At 39.4% G+C, this 14401-nt stretch overlaps 1 protein-coding gene across 1 annotated transcript; it reads left to right on the top strand.

Moving 5' to 3' along the window:
* The first annotated feature begins 1708 nt into the window (after positions 1-1708).
* Positions 1709-7510, top strand: LOC100928546 (zinc finger CCCH domain-containing protein 18-like). The gene is given in 4 exon segments (XM_031961141.1): positions 1709-1723; positions 5177-5200; positions 5202-6196; positions 6323-7510. Coding segments are annotated over 4 exon segments (2073 nt in total). The 3' UTR covers positions 7362-7510.
* Positions 7511-14401: the final 6891 nt, after the last annotated feature.

The raw sequence follows: 14401 nt of genomic DNA, 5'->3' as shown, positions 1-14401 counted from the left end.
CTTCTGCTAAAGAATTTAACCTGGAGGCAGGCTCAACCTTCCCTTCGCAAGTATGTATTTTCTTCTGGGCCAACAAGCTCAGCATTAATTCACAGGGCGTGTGTCTCATCTTTTTTGTTTCTGGGAGGACACAGAAGCCTGGTGGGAGCCTACAGATCTTCACAAGTCTGCTTGGGAATAGGAGGAATTGGAGAGCAAGGATTTTATCGTACTATTTTCTCTAGAGCCACAGAGAGGTACAAGGAATAAAACCGGCTGTGGGTTGTGGTCAAAAGCCTCCATGGGGCGAGTCAGGACACATTTATTTGGTCAAGGTCTTCTATGACAGTAATGCTTCTAGTAGGAAGCACCAGAAGGAAGCAGGAGGAGGGGCTGGGGAAACTAGAGCCAGAGCAATAATCAACAGGAAAGTTCAGGGGAGAGAATGGCAGGAAATATAAGTCAAGAAATACAAGGGAATATAGAAATAGTGAGCTCCAAAGGTAAAAACCAGCAAGTGTGGTCAATGGTGTAGGAGATTTGGGATGTGACATACACTAAGAGAGATAAGTGTGGTCGTAAGGTAGAACCAAATATGCACATAGGTTCATCCAAATAGGATACTTCTGTTTGAGTCACTCATTGCAAGGATTAGACCTCCAGTCTATAACTCTTAAATTTAAAGCTAATCCTCTCCCAGTTTTGTCCACAATTTTTTTTTTTTTTTTACCTTCAACAAGGGATAGCTTCTTATTAGAAGAAGCTGAGTTTGTGTGGTGCTTTGTGCAAGTTAATGAGAGTATTAGCTGCTGATTAAAACTAATTTCCATCTAGTCTAGGGATTCTTAACATTTTGAGAGGGTGGGTATCATGGCCCTCTTTTTTTGTTCTTAAATGCATAAAATAAAGTGCTTAGGATTATACAGTCACTATTAATATGGAAATATCAGAAAATTCTTGGACCCTGAACAAGTCACTTAATATTATTTGCCTCAGTTTCCTCATCTGTAAAATGAGCTATGGAAGGAAATGGCAAACTACTCAGTAGTTTTGCCAAGAAAACCTCAAATAGGATCACAAAGAGTCAGATGTGACTGAAATAGTAACAACAGCAAAAAATAGAATGCCAGACTTGAAATGAGCCAGACCTGAGTTTTGCCTCTGACACTATGTAACTCTGGACAAGTCAACTAACTTCTCCAACCCTTAGTTTCCTTAGATGTAATATGGGGATAATAATAGCACTGATCTCATAGTCTTATTGTGAGGATCAAATGAAATACCATATGTAAAGTGCTTTCTAAATCTTAAAGATCTATACAAATTCTAATTATTATTATTCAGCATCAGTTCCATTGGATTATTAATGAGGTAAGGTCCTAAGACTTGCCCTGTCTACCTCTATCCAAATATCTAATGACTTCCAAGGCAAGCAAAAATATATTCCAGATGCAGCTTTGTCTACCCCTACTCTTCACTCATTTTAACCACAGAAATTGGTCTTTCCTAAGCATTCCAGAGTTGGAATAAGTTGGACTCTTGCCACTATGACTGAAATTATCAACTACAACATGCAGATTTCAGAATAGGATGAGCCTCTGGAATCTCTCTGCTGGCAAAGTGCAACAGAATTTTTTCAGGGAAAGTTGACAATCGAAACATCCTTGGGCGCTGTCAGCCAGGGAAAATACCCATGAGGAAAGAAGGAGATAAAATAAGAGAAGTCCCAATGTATTGCAGTCAGGTGAGAAATGAGATGTTTTGAGATGAGCCTCCTTCTGAGGTAGACTATCAAGGGGTCTTATAAGATGGTGAAGTTTTCCCATAAATGAGTATGTCCAAAAACAAAAATAGGCAGTGAACTAGGTCCAAAGTTGAAAAGGAAGAAGAGAATGGTTCCTTTTTTTTTTCTTCTTTTTTTTCCCCTCTTGTAGCTTTTCCCTTTTGCCCTAATTTTTCTCTTGTAATCTGATTCATAAAGAATTATGTATTTAAAAATATATATATTTGTACACATATAACCAGAAAAATAAAGAAAACAATAACAAAAGGGAAAAAAAGTCAAAGAGAATGACAGGATTATTTTTGGGAAATTGAAAAATTCTTTTATCACTGTGCCTCCAGCTTCTCATTAAAGTATAGTGGAATGTGGTGGGATATAAGAGGGTTGCTACTCACTATTCTGGGTTCTTGGGATCAGATAATAAAAAGTTATTTAATTGTGAAGCAAGTCTTTTACTCTGGCCAAGCAGGACAGATACCCAAATAGAAGGCATCTACTGTTGTACCAAAGTTCTCTTTTAATGTCATGACCCAGTTTCTCCAATTGTCCTATTTAGTTATTCTGCCTCAGGTTATAACCTTTCCCTCTTAATGTTTGATGAGATAAAGGTCTACCTCAGTTGCTCTGCCCCAAAACTCCAGGCTATAATCATTCCCTCTTAAACGGTTGATGAGATGAAGGTTTTATATCTTTAGGTTATAGATATTCCTTCTTAATGTTTGACAGAATAAAAGTTTATCCATTTTAGATGTCATTAGAATATCAATAACCTCCCTCCATTGTGTCATCTTAGAGGCCTCCCCCACCATTAGGTTCTCCCCATTTAGGTACCTCCCCCATTATGTCACTGTTCTTGTTATATTATAAAAAAGCTTGCTGTCCCAGTACTCAGGGCTGGATTCTTTGAGATGATAGTCTCGTCCAGCCCTGGGACCAACATCCATCTGGTCCCAGTATCTCTCTCCATTTAATAAACTATTGAATTAATCTCTAACCTCTGTCTTGCTCAGTTTCTTTGGCATTACACTACAATGAGCCCAGAATAAGAGGTTCCTAAATATACAATTTAGGGCAGCATTCATAAATCAAAAATTATTCAGTGTATCATTGTGTAAAATTAATAAAAGAAAGATGACTATTCAAAAAAAAACATAGGTGGTTATATAAAATATATAGTATACATATTGAAAACATATTAATAGTTACAGGAGATATACAGGAGAGTTATCATCTTGATATTGCTAGTTGAGAGAAAACTGCCAGTCAGGCTAGACAAGGAGAACTTTCCTAGGATTTTTCAATCCTCAACTTTTATCAGCTAAGTTTTTACGCCAATAAAAGGTGAAAAGGAGCTACTAGAAGACGTTAGCTGTGACATCTGATCTTATAGTTCTCTAGGAGTCATTACAGTAAAATGGCTATTTCAGAACAAGATGGAATCTGCATATTTGAAGTAAGGTTTCTTCAGGATCTATGTGAGGTATAAATATGTCAGGGAAGTCCAAGATACAGTAAAGGGAGGAGACAGTTGATAAGGGATGTTAAGGTGAGAACACTGAGGAGGCTCACTGGAAATTGCCAACCTCATGACACTTGCTGAAGTCAGTCTCTGGACCATCTGGGGAGGATAATTTTGTTCACTTCTCTCACAAAAGCAAAAGTTCATCTTTGCAATACAAATATTTTACCAGAAGCACTATATGGCAGCAAAATATGGAGGTGAACATGAAAAAAAAAAAAAATCTCTTAAACTTGGAGCTTATTCTCCCATAAATACATGCCATGTTTATGGGAAAAGTGACTCACAATGAGAATGCAATGGTTAATAAAGAACATATGGAGGCTTTTGTTGGCAAAGTCAATCCCTACTGAATGGTGCTTCAAAACCTGCAAGTTCTCTGCCTCCTGATAGTCCTAGAACTAGATTCTCAAAATCTGCTCTTCTTCAGAGCCCACCTATTCATTATTGGGGGATCAAAGTTTGTTAGAATCCTAGTGTCAACTCAACTTTAAACAAGGTGAAAACTCAAGGGAGATGTCAGAATCCTGGTGTTAACTCAATGGAACTGATACAGTGCTTATTGGTTCACACCTTAGAGCGAATCCTTACAAGGTGATAAGTCGCTAATATTGATAGACAACTGTTGGGGTTTTCCTGGAGGCAGCTTTAGTCTCAGTTGAAATAAATAATTACTCCAATATAGCAGCCAGCTGGTAAAAAGGCAAACGTTTATTTCTCCTTACAAATTAGCCCGGTTAGTTGAGGCCTATCTCTCTGCCTGGCTCTTGCACCTTTGTCCTTGCCTTCTGCCTCTGCTTTCTTCAGCCTCCAGCCAGCTCTGACTAGTGGCTTCTCAATCTCCAGTTTGTCCCACCAGAAGAAGTAACTTCAAGCTTCAAGAGCTCCCTCTATTTATGTGATCTCCCAAAGGTTAACTTCTCCTTCTCAAGGCAGGGATTATGGGTTATCTCCCAGAGTGCTCTCTGGTCCTAAGAATTTCAAGGGAGGTGTGAATTCAGACTAAGCCAGCCCTGAATTCTCGTGTGAACTCCATTGAGTACTTAGATACTTATGAGCTCTCTAAAGGTGTGAACACAAGCATTGTTCAATCATTTCCACTTAGTATCTTGTTTCAAGTTCTGGCCCAAAATAACTCTAAGATTAGATTAACTCCAATGTCTTTAACACTTTGTAAAGAAATGTCTTAACACTTTAGTAAAGATTCCAACAGACAACAATGCTTGTATTCACACCTTTACTCATTGGAGTTCACAAGTATGGGAGATTCACAAAAGTTAACTTTGTAACTCTGTGAATTCACACCTCCCTTAATCCCTCCCTTGGAGGGGAGGAGTCAGCCTTTGGGAGATGATATATAAGAAGTGGACAGAGGCTCAGTACAGAGTTCAGTTGAAAAGATTCAGAGTGGAGGAGCAGCAGTCAGTTCAGCAGAAGCCCACTCAGAGACGCAACCAGATTCACTTCATCTGGCACAGCTGTGGTGGCTGGGCTCCTGTGCTTCCCCCACTGACACCAACGCTGGTCTGAAAGGCTCTCCAGAAAGCTGCCCAGCCCCAGGCAAGTTGGTGCTGGCTGGGGGCTGAAGAAAGCAGAGAACCAAGGAGAGGGAGAGGCCTCTAAGAACACTAACCGGGCTATATTGGAGACAATAAAAGATCTAAACTTTTAGCAACTGCCTGCATTTGGATGATTATTACTTTTAATTGAAAATAAGGTTGCCTCCAGAAAACCTCCCCAAGAAACCTGCTCCCAGAGAGAACCATTATTATTTTAAAGAAAAAGAATACCACATTTTGGCACCCCAAACGTGGGGCTGACAGGCCCCTCAGTGGATTTCAGTGGAAAAGCTCTGATCCTGAATCCAGTGGAAGTCTTCTTGACCCAGAAATTAGGATCCTTTTCCACCCAATGGTGCCACCACCCGTTGGACGTCATCCATTGATGCTAGCCAATCCTTGGGGTCAACCAGTTATTAATGAAATTCTACCTCCACCATCTCCAGAACCCCCAACAGAGAGTGCCTGGGAGAGAGGACTCCGGAATGCAAAGGAGATTTTAAAAAAGGCAATGATTCGAAAAGAACAGGAACCTGATTTTGAAGAAAAAAAGTTTACAGTGACCATTGGAGAAGATGAGCAAGAATTTGACAAAGAAAATGAATTTTTCAGAGAATGGAATTATTGGATTACTGGAGATACAGCACTTGAACCATATTCAGATCCTTATTACGATTATCAAATAGAACGATTTTGGCATGGTGGACAATATAAGAACTTTAGAGTGCAATACACAGCAACTGAACCATATCGTAATTATCGAGAGAGGGAAAGGGAACGAGAGAGAGAAAATAGACAGAGAGAACGGGAACGAGAACGTGAGAGAGACCGAGAAAGGGAACGGCGGCAAAGGGAGAGAGAGAGAGAGCGAGAAAGAGAAAGAGAATGGGACAAAGAACGCCAACGAAGAAAAGAGGAGTGGGAACGAGAACGAGCCAAGCGAGATGAAAAAGACAGACAGCACCGAGACCGGGTCAGAGAAAAAGAGCGAGAAAAAGAAAAGGAAAAAACAAAACCTAGATCCTCGAAGCCACCAAGCCGTCAACCTGAGCCACCAAAGAAGGAAACCACATCAACTGGCCTACAGGTGAAAAGAGCAGATGAATGGAAGGATCCTTGGCGACGATCTAAGTCCCCTAAAAAGAAACTTGGTGTATCAGTTTTTCCAAGCCATGCACGGAGGCATCGAAAAACATCTGCCTCATCAGCATCTACATCCAATTCCTCCAGGTCATCTTCTTGTTCATCATCATACTCTGGTTCTGGCTCCTCACGATCCCGGTCCAGCTCCTCATCCTACAGCTCCTATTCTAGTCGGTCTTCTAGACACAGCTCATTGTCAGGCAGCAGATCCAGGTCATCTTCTTGTTCGTCATCATACTCTGGTTCTGGCTCCTCACGATCCCGGTCCAGCTCCTCATCCTGCAGCTCCTATTCTAGTCGGTCTTCTAGACACAGCTCATTCTCAGGTAGCAGATCCAGGTCTCGGTCTTTTTCATCTTCCCCTTCTCCATCGCCAACACCATCCCCACACAAACCTTCTATGAAAACTAAAGGAGACCCTGCCCCTCCTGCTGGAAAAGGAGAGAAGTCTCTGAAAAAGCCAGTTCCCCCTCCCATGCCCACTAAAACCATTACATCTGCAGCAGAGCCAACCAAACCAGAAGATAACAGAGAAGCCAGAAGGAAGGACCGCCCAACCAGAACCCTACCCAGGAGGCGGACCATCAGCGGCAGCATCAGCCGCAACGCCAGTAGCTGTAGCGGATCTAGTTCCCCATCCAGGTCCCAGAATGTGAGCAGCGTCTCCTCCATCTCCAATGCCATGTCAAGTAGCAGTTCTGTTCACAGTGCCGATTCGAAGGACATGTATGCTGATCTGGCCAGTCCTGTTTCCTCAGCCAGTTCCCGGTCTCCCATGCCTGCCCAGCCGAAGAAGGAGAAAGGAAAGTCGAAAAAAGAAGACAATGTTAAAGAAGAGAAGCAGAAAAGGGAGGCACCCACACAGTCCCCCAAATCCACAAAACCTGCAGCCAGTAGTAAATCATCCCAGCAGGCACCACCTCCCCAACAAGGAGGGTTCAGCGCTCACAAAGAGATCAAACTGACGTTATTAAATAAGGCAGCTGATAAAGGAAGCAGGAAAAGATCTGAACCATCAGACAAGGACAGGCAAATGTCTCCTCCAGCAAAACGAGCTAACCTATCTCCTGAAAGAGGTTCTCGTTATAGGAAGCCAGGTGGGAGAATCTCTTCTCCTAAACAGGAACGCCAGAGAGGACAGAACCCCAAACCACCTCTGACTCAAACAGATAGGAAACGCCAGCTGTCCCCACAGTCCAAGAGTTCGAGCAAAGTCATCAGTGTGCCCGGCAAAGCTTCGGACGGGGGCCCGGCCACGACTGGTGCCAAATCCGGCAAATCAATCAAGTTGTCGAGACGAGAGGAGCTCTTGAAGCAGCTGAAGGCCGTGGAGGATGCCATTGCTCGAACGCGGGCCAAAATCGCTGGGAAAGTATAGTTCCTGGCCGGGCCTACAGAGACTCTTACGTGTTTTCTTCCTCCCTCTCCTCTACTTCCTCCTTTCTTTTATTCTTCCAACTTATTATGTAAATAAAATGTTAAAAATATTTTCCTAAGCAAACTGTTTAGTATCATATCTTAAACATCAAAAAAGTATTGGTTTAATAAAAATGCTGTTTAAAATTATGCATGTCATAGTTCTGCTGTATTTTGTTCTCGTCAGAATACATTTACAGTATTATATTCAGTTCTGGGAACCATGTTTTATTAAGGGCATTGACGTATTCAAAGGACGATAACCAAGGTGATATAAGAGCTAAACCCCACACCATCCAAGGATTCAGTGAAGTAGAGATGGTTAGTCTGAAGAAGAGAGTATACTTGTTGGGGATATGATAAGTATCACCAAATATTTGAGTTGTTATATGAGAAAGAAAATGCATTTGTTTTTCTCAGATCCAAATAAAATGCCTAGGAGAAATGGGCAGAAGGTACAGAAAGATAGAATTTGTTTCTCTATATAAGGGAAAATTTCCTGATAAGAAAAATTAAAAAATACAATGGACTATCTTAAAAGACAATGGGTTTCTCAATAGTATAGCTATTCAGGTGAAAGCTAGATGAACTGCTTGCTGGGGATAGAGCCATAAGTAGAATTTTTTACCAGTAGCAAAAAATATTGTTTGGGTAGCAGAGGTGGTAAAGAAGACAATCCAATAATAGGTCCAATTGCATCAGAAGAAAGGATACCTTCTAAAAGAGTCAAGAGGGAATAAAGACCTTAAAAGAAGGACTCTCTAGTTAGTGGCACCCCATGGGTGGCTTCTGAGAGCTGACAGAAGGCTATGGTGAAGTACAAGGACAATGGTCATCGTAAAGATGAATTATGTTTTCCCACAAAGGAAATAAACCTTCAGTACATCTTCATATTGGGTCACAACCCCATGTATCCTGTGCTCTGACTGGGGACATTGTGTAAGAAATTCTCAATATCTATAACTACTTGACTCATCATCCTTTCCTTTAGTTTTAGACATGATTTAGTCATGAAGTTCCCAAATAAAAAGCATTTGATTCCTTGGTATGCAACCCAAAGATCTAGTATATCATTCGATGTACCCAAGATACTCAGTGAAAATAGGTTTCATAAATAAGAAAGTATATAATTTTCTTAAATATTTGTTGAAAAGCAAACATAAAGCAACCTAAGTCCATTAAGTCTGTAAATCCCATAAAACATACATTTAAAAAACTATATCCATTCACTGTTGACATACCATGAGTTTTTATGACAATAATTTCATTATAAATTATATAGATTTTGTTCCCAAATGAGTCTTATGCTGTAAAGGTGTTTTGACATCTAGTTTCAATAACCAAGAGTAAAGACAAGATACATTTTTGTGGCGTCTAGAATCTGGTATTTAATCTTGTTTCTAAACTAGATTCTTGTGGAAATGGAGACATGTGACAAAAGGCAATTGTATTCCATCTTGCAATTGAGCATATCAAGCTTCCTTGCCTCAAGATTTTTCTTTTTTCTATTTTTGAAAGGTTATCCATTTTTTTGCTCCAAGGAAAACATTCAAGATTTTTTTTTATTATTCCCTTATTGTTTCAAGTGATCCAAAATATTTTTCTTTTGCTATTGATTTTTATATGGAACTCTTCCCAGATGTGAGATTGAAGATTTTACTTTAACCTTGCCAACTGACCTTTTCTTTTCACACACTTATGAAATTGCTTTCAACTTCTCAAGACATGATATATTGTTGGAGTTTTTATTTTTAGGTTGCTTGAAATAAATTCTAAGAAGTTGGAGATATTACACATTCACCAAGTATTCCATATGTACTTAAAATGAGTATATGCAGTGCATATTTATAGATATTATATATATATACACACACACACAAATATTTTATTTCTATGAAAAATATATGTAATTAAAAAAAATGAATTCCAACTACAGGAATTAGGACCAAAAGTTCTTCACATTCTGGCATCAAGCTAAATTTCATAAAAGCTGGAAGGATGTTTAAAAGCTTATGTTTAGAAACAAGCCAATAATATTAATGTTACAAAGCTAATTGTCCTTGGAAGTATAAGGGAAATAGCCACATGAGTCCTATTTGTCATGAGAATAGGAATTTGGTGTTATTAGATGATTTCTTTGGTGTGTAGAAGTTTCTGTTCCTTGTGTTAAGTATATCAATATTTAATTAACATTTATTAAGTGCTTACTACATATCAGATGCTCTATTAAGAACTGTGGGAAGAGGGGAGGAATACAAATAGTGAGAGTTCTTGTGCTCAAGGAGCACATAATCTAATGGAAGAAGACAACACCTATACACACATATACAAGAAAGCTGAAAAGTAGGGTGATCTGAAAAGTGGGTAATGGGGAATACAATGCAAAGTAATAGAGGTCTTCCCCACGAATTAAAGAACATCTAAACAATAAGCTAAAAAACCTGTAAAAGCTTAGAGATAGTTACATCCTCGATAACATTCTCTAAACCATTCCCCATGCTGCCATGCCCAGGTTACAAATGTGTAAAAAGTTACAGAACTGGGATCATTCAAGAAATTGAAGCGAGTGTGAGTTTCTGGTAAAACCTCTAATTAGGTGCTAAATCCAATTACTATTTCTATTTGTTGAAGCACCAAAGTCATTAGCACTTCATTCAAGTTTATATTTACAAATTTCAGCAACTGTTTCTGGTGAAGGGAGTTCCCTAATAATGACAAAATAATGAAGTTTTTTTTTTTTTTTAAAGTTGCCACAATTCAAGCAATTTGATTTGAAGTCTATAATTAAGAATTTTAACTTAAACTTCATCCCTTTCCACAATTAGTGCCAGAAAAATCCCACTACATAGAGATTCAAGAGAAGTGTCTTCTAGTCTTAACTCTACACTTGCCTACTTACTACTTGGTGTGATTGTTGACCAAGTTACTTAAGTTCTTTGGGTCTTTATCTGAAAAAATGAGAACGTAGAATTACATAATCTTTTAGGTTGATTACAACTTAACATTTATATTTTGTGCTTTTATCCAGCTCTTGATATTTATAGGGTACAGCTTCTAGTAATAATCCTGAGATTAAACAATCTGTCAATGGTGCTATTGTAACAATCTGTCAATTATTCTAAAGTTTTCTGGCCTTAGAAATATAATAATATGGTTATAGATTTTTTTCCCTAGATTTTTGGGAAAATATAGCAATAATCCTAAAATCTCCTGACCTTAGAGTGATATTGTTTTTCCAATCTGTCCATCAATGATTTTTAAATCTTCTAGCCTTAAAATAATCCTACAAACATTGCTGACTGTCAGATAATCTGCTGCTCAGTGATAACCAAGTTCCTGAGACAATAGTGAACAGACCACCCCTCAAACCTATTCGTAAGCCATAAAATTAACAAATAAGTAACATGAAATTCTGGTCTCTCTAACCTTGACCTATAAATTTATCTTCTTTCTCCTGGCTTTTTTGCTAAAAATTCTTTTGGAATTTAGGTTGCTTCAATTGGCATTACAATTACAATAAATTTTGCCCTTTGATTTGGAGATGGGTTTAAGCCTGCAAATTCTTTTGAGAGACCTCATGACACTGGTCTGTGACCCCCAACCTTTTGGGGTCTCCTTCTGAACCTCAACAATATGAAAATATTCAGGGATTTGTTGGTAAGTATTGCTGCCAACATTGTTGCTGCTTGTCTTTAATTCTCTAAGAGGACCAGGATATCTGGGAGATGATGATATGATATACAAATGAAGTGAATTAAACTGAGGGAAGCTGGGCAAGGTCACCTGCCTCACTTTCCCCTTCAGAGCCATCTGAGTCCAGTGGCTAGATATAGATCAGGATGGAAAGGGAGATTGTGGCCTTTTTAAGCTAAGATTTTCAACAAATTTTAGACTGAGGTTGCACTCATTTAGTGATTTAAGGCTAGGTATCAATTGAGGCAAAGAATCTCTTTTACCTAGTCCAAAATAAATAAATAATCAAATAAATAAATAAATCTGGGAGGGGAAGCCCCTCGGGGTTTCTGGCCAAAGCAGAAATGATTGCTATTTACATTAAATCTGAGTGAATGAGGACCCAAAAAATTATCAAAAGGGGCTTGGCTTGGGACCTATCGATGGCAAATGATTGGTTTTGGTTTAGGTCCTTAAAGACCAAGGACCATGATGCCAGCATACTTATTAACACTAAGAGACATTTTAATTATAGTTTATTATATGCTCAGTATAGTCTTATAGTATCTAAATAATCAGTGAGCCATGAGTAGAATTTTCAAAATTCTTATGTTTGCTACATTAGCAGGAAGGATATAATTATACAGTTACAGTGGACAAAGGGAAGGAAAAGATTTACATATAAAAACGCAGATTGTGAAGTTTTACCTTAGGTGAAACAACTGATCAGTAAATGCCAGGGGATCTGTTCTGAAATTTGCAACTAGACAGAACACATCATGAAAAGTTGACCCAGAAATTCTTTCATCATATCTAGTTAATCACCTGGGTTAAATTTGTGGAAGTCAGCTAAATTAAGTAACTGGCTCTTTCAGGCAAAATGATGGTTCTACTAAAATTTTCCTATGATCTGTACCTTTATAATACAAAGGTTTTATGAATTCTCTCTTTTGTTTCATTCTCCCCAAACTGATTCTCCCTCTTGATTCCTGAAATCCTTTTATCTTTTTTCTTCCTCTTCATTCTGAATGGTACATCACAGTAGTTTCCTGACCAGTCTTTTGGCATCTGAGTTTAATTGGTGATCTAAGGGCCATCCCCAACTCATCGGCTTTATCATGGCACCTTTCCTCCCATGATTTTTTTTATCTCCCCAGGGTTGAAAATAGAACCCTCTATTTGGCTTTAAAGTTCTTTATAACTTGGTTTATTCTTAAATTTCCAGTCTCTTTACCCTTTACTTCCCTTTACAGTAAAAGTCTCTTTGCCAATCCTAGAATAATATATTCCATTTTCCTAACTGGGATAATCCAAGGTCTAGAATTCTCTAGACTTCCTAGGCCTCCTTCAAATCTCTGTGAAAATTCTACAATCTACATGAGGTTTCTGGTTTTTTTTTTTTTTTAAATATTAGTATTTTTCTGTATGGTTTAACTTCTTTTTATATCATATCTATATATCCATATATCTTCTCTGTTGTTAGAATCACCAGGTGTTTCTTGACTTACTTGTGAATTGGATTTAAATGAGAGTTGCACAAAGTCCTCCACTTCACTCTTTCTTCCATTCATCAAAGTCCAGTGGCAAGACAAAACTCAAGTAAGATGCTGGCAATGGTCAGGGATGCCATCTCCTATATCTGATCAAGCTCTCGGTCTCGCATTGCATCCAGGAACAATGTCCAGATTCTGATCTGTATCTGGCAGTGGACCTAGATGGCCCTGGAGGGGGAAGTGCACAGCCCTCCCTCGCTTTAATCCAATTCATTTGCATGTCATGGCCCTGATGTCATGGCCCTAGCAAACAATAAGCACTCCACAATGCAATGCTGGAGAAACTGAGGCAAGACAGAGATTAGGTTTTTAATATTTTAATAGTAGAAAATTTGGACTAGCCCAAACTAGCTGGCTGAACGGGACTCTTGTCTCAAAGCATCCAGCAGCGAGCAATTACTTCCAGAGACTTTTATAGGGCTCCAGCTATCAGGGAAACAAAGCCAAAGGGGGGGGGGCAGAACACTGAGTGAATGGATGGGGCAAGAGAAAGCGAGCAATACTGAGGCATTTGAGGTAAGCAATCCGGAGTTTTATGACTCACTGGAATGTGAGAGTGACTAGATCATAATGGGGTAAGGAAAGGGGAGGGGGGGGGCATAATAATTCAGGGAAACTGAGGCAGGGAACCAGCACCTGCTTCAGTTGTCTTTATGGAGGTTGGAAAAGTTATTCCAATCCACCCATTTTTCCACATGGGTAAATACCTCTCTAACTCATGGGTTTGAGACCTGTTGTTTATACCATTTGCTGACATAGTTTTGCCAGATTGTGGCAGCTGGGCAGCTACAGTAAGAAGCACATCTTCTAGGGACATCCATGTTTGCCTGCAGTCTCCTCCATTAGAATGTGATCTGTTCCTTTGTATCCCTAGCGCTTTAACCTGTAGGAAATACTTAATAAGTGCTTATTGATTTAACTTAGTATTATCCAAATAACTGACTGGAAATTCAAATTCATTATTTCAGTTTGGTAGAAGCACCTTATTGAACAAAGGGCCAGTTGCACGGACTTCCCACCTCTGATACAGTTGCTCATTTTACTGATGAGGAAACTGACTTGCCCGGGATCACCCAGCTAGTAGATTTGACCTCAGGAAGATGAACCTTCCTTCACTTACAGCCTCAGAAACACCCGCTGGGTGACTCGGAACACTTCACTTAATCTGGCACATTTTCCCCCTCTGTGTGTTTTTGTAAGCTCCGTGAAGAAGGACACGGATTGCAACTAGTCTCTGGACCCGCAGCCCTCTTTAACACAGTACCTGACATAGAGGGGGGATCTTTAATTTATTAATTATTATTAATTAATAGATTTAATTAATAGACATTAATTAAATTATTAGATATTAGTAAATTAATTATATTAATTAATTAATACTAATTAATAAATTTGTCTATTAATAAATGTCCATTCATTGAGTGAGTGGCTGGTTCTGCGGACAGTGTTGCACTTGGGGTTACCAATTCCTTGGTTTAAATCCTGATTCATTCACTAGGTGTGTGACAGCCTCAGTTTTCTGATTTGTGAAATGAGAATTGTTATTCACTCGCACTGGGTAAGCAGTTACAGGAAAGACACAAGAGTGGTTCTTTGGGGGAAGTGAACTTGAGAATTGCTGGCGGGAGAAACGAGAGGGCGGGGTCGCTTTCTCCTCAGCCGCGCGCGCGTGCGCGTCCGGGAGAGACGCGTACCCGACCGTGTGTCCCAGGCACATCTCCGTCCCGCTAGCCCCGCCCCCCCGCGCGCCTCCACCAATCATGCCCCGACCCCGCTC

This window comes from Sarcophilus harrisii, chromosome 3, assembly GCF_902635505.1.
Source record: "Sarcophilus harrisii chromosome 3, mSarHar1.11, whole genome shotgun sequence".
In the NCBI taxonomy this organism is placed as follows: domain Eukaryota; kingdom Metazoa; phylum Chordata; class Mammalia; order Dasyuromorphia; family Dasyuridae; genus Sarcophilus; species Sarcophilus harrisii.
The sequence above is the reverse complement of the archived record's forward strand: the minus strand, read 5'-3'. Positions and strand labels throughout refer to the sequence as shown.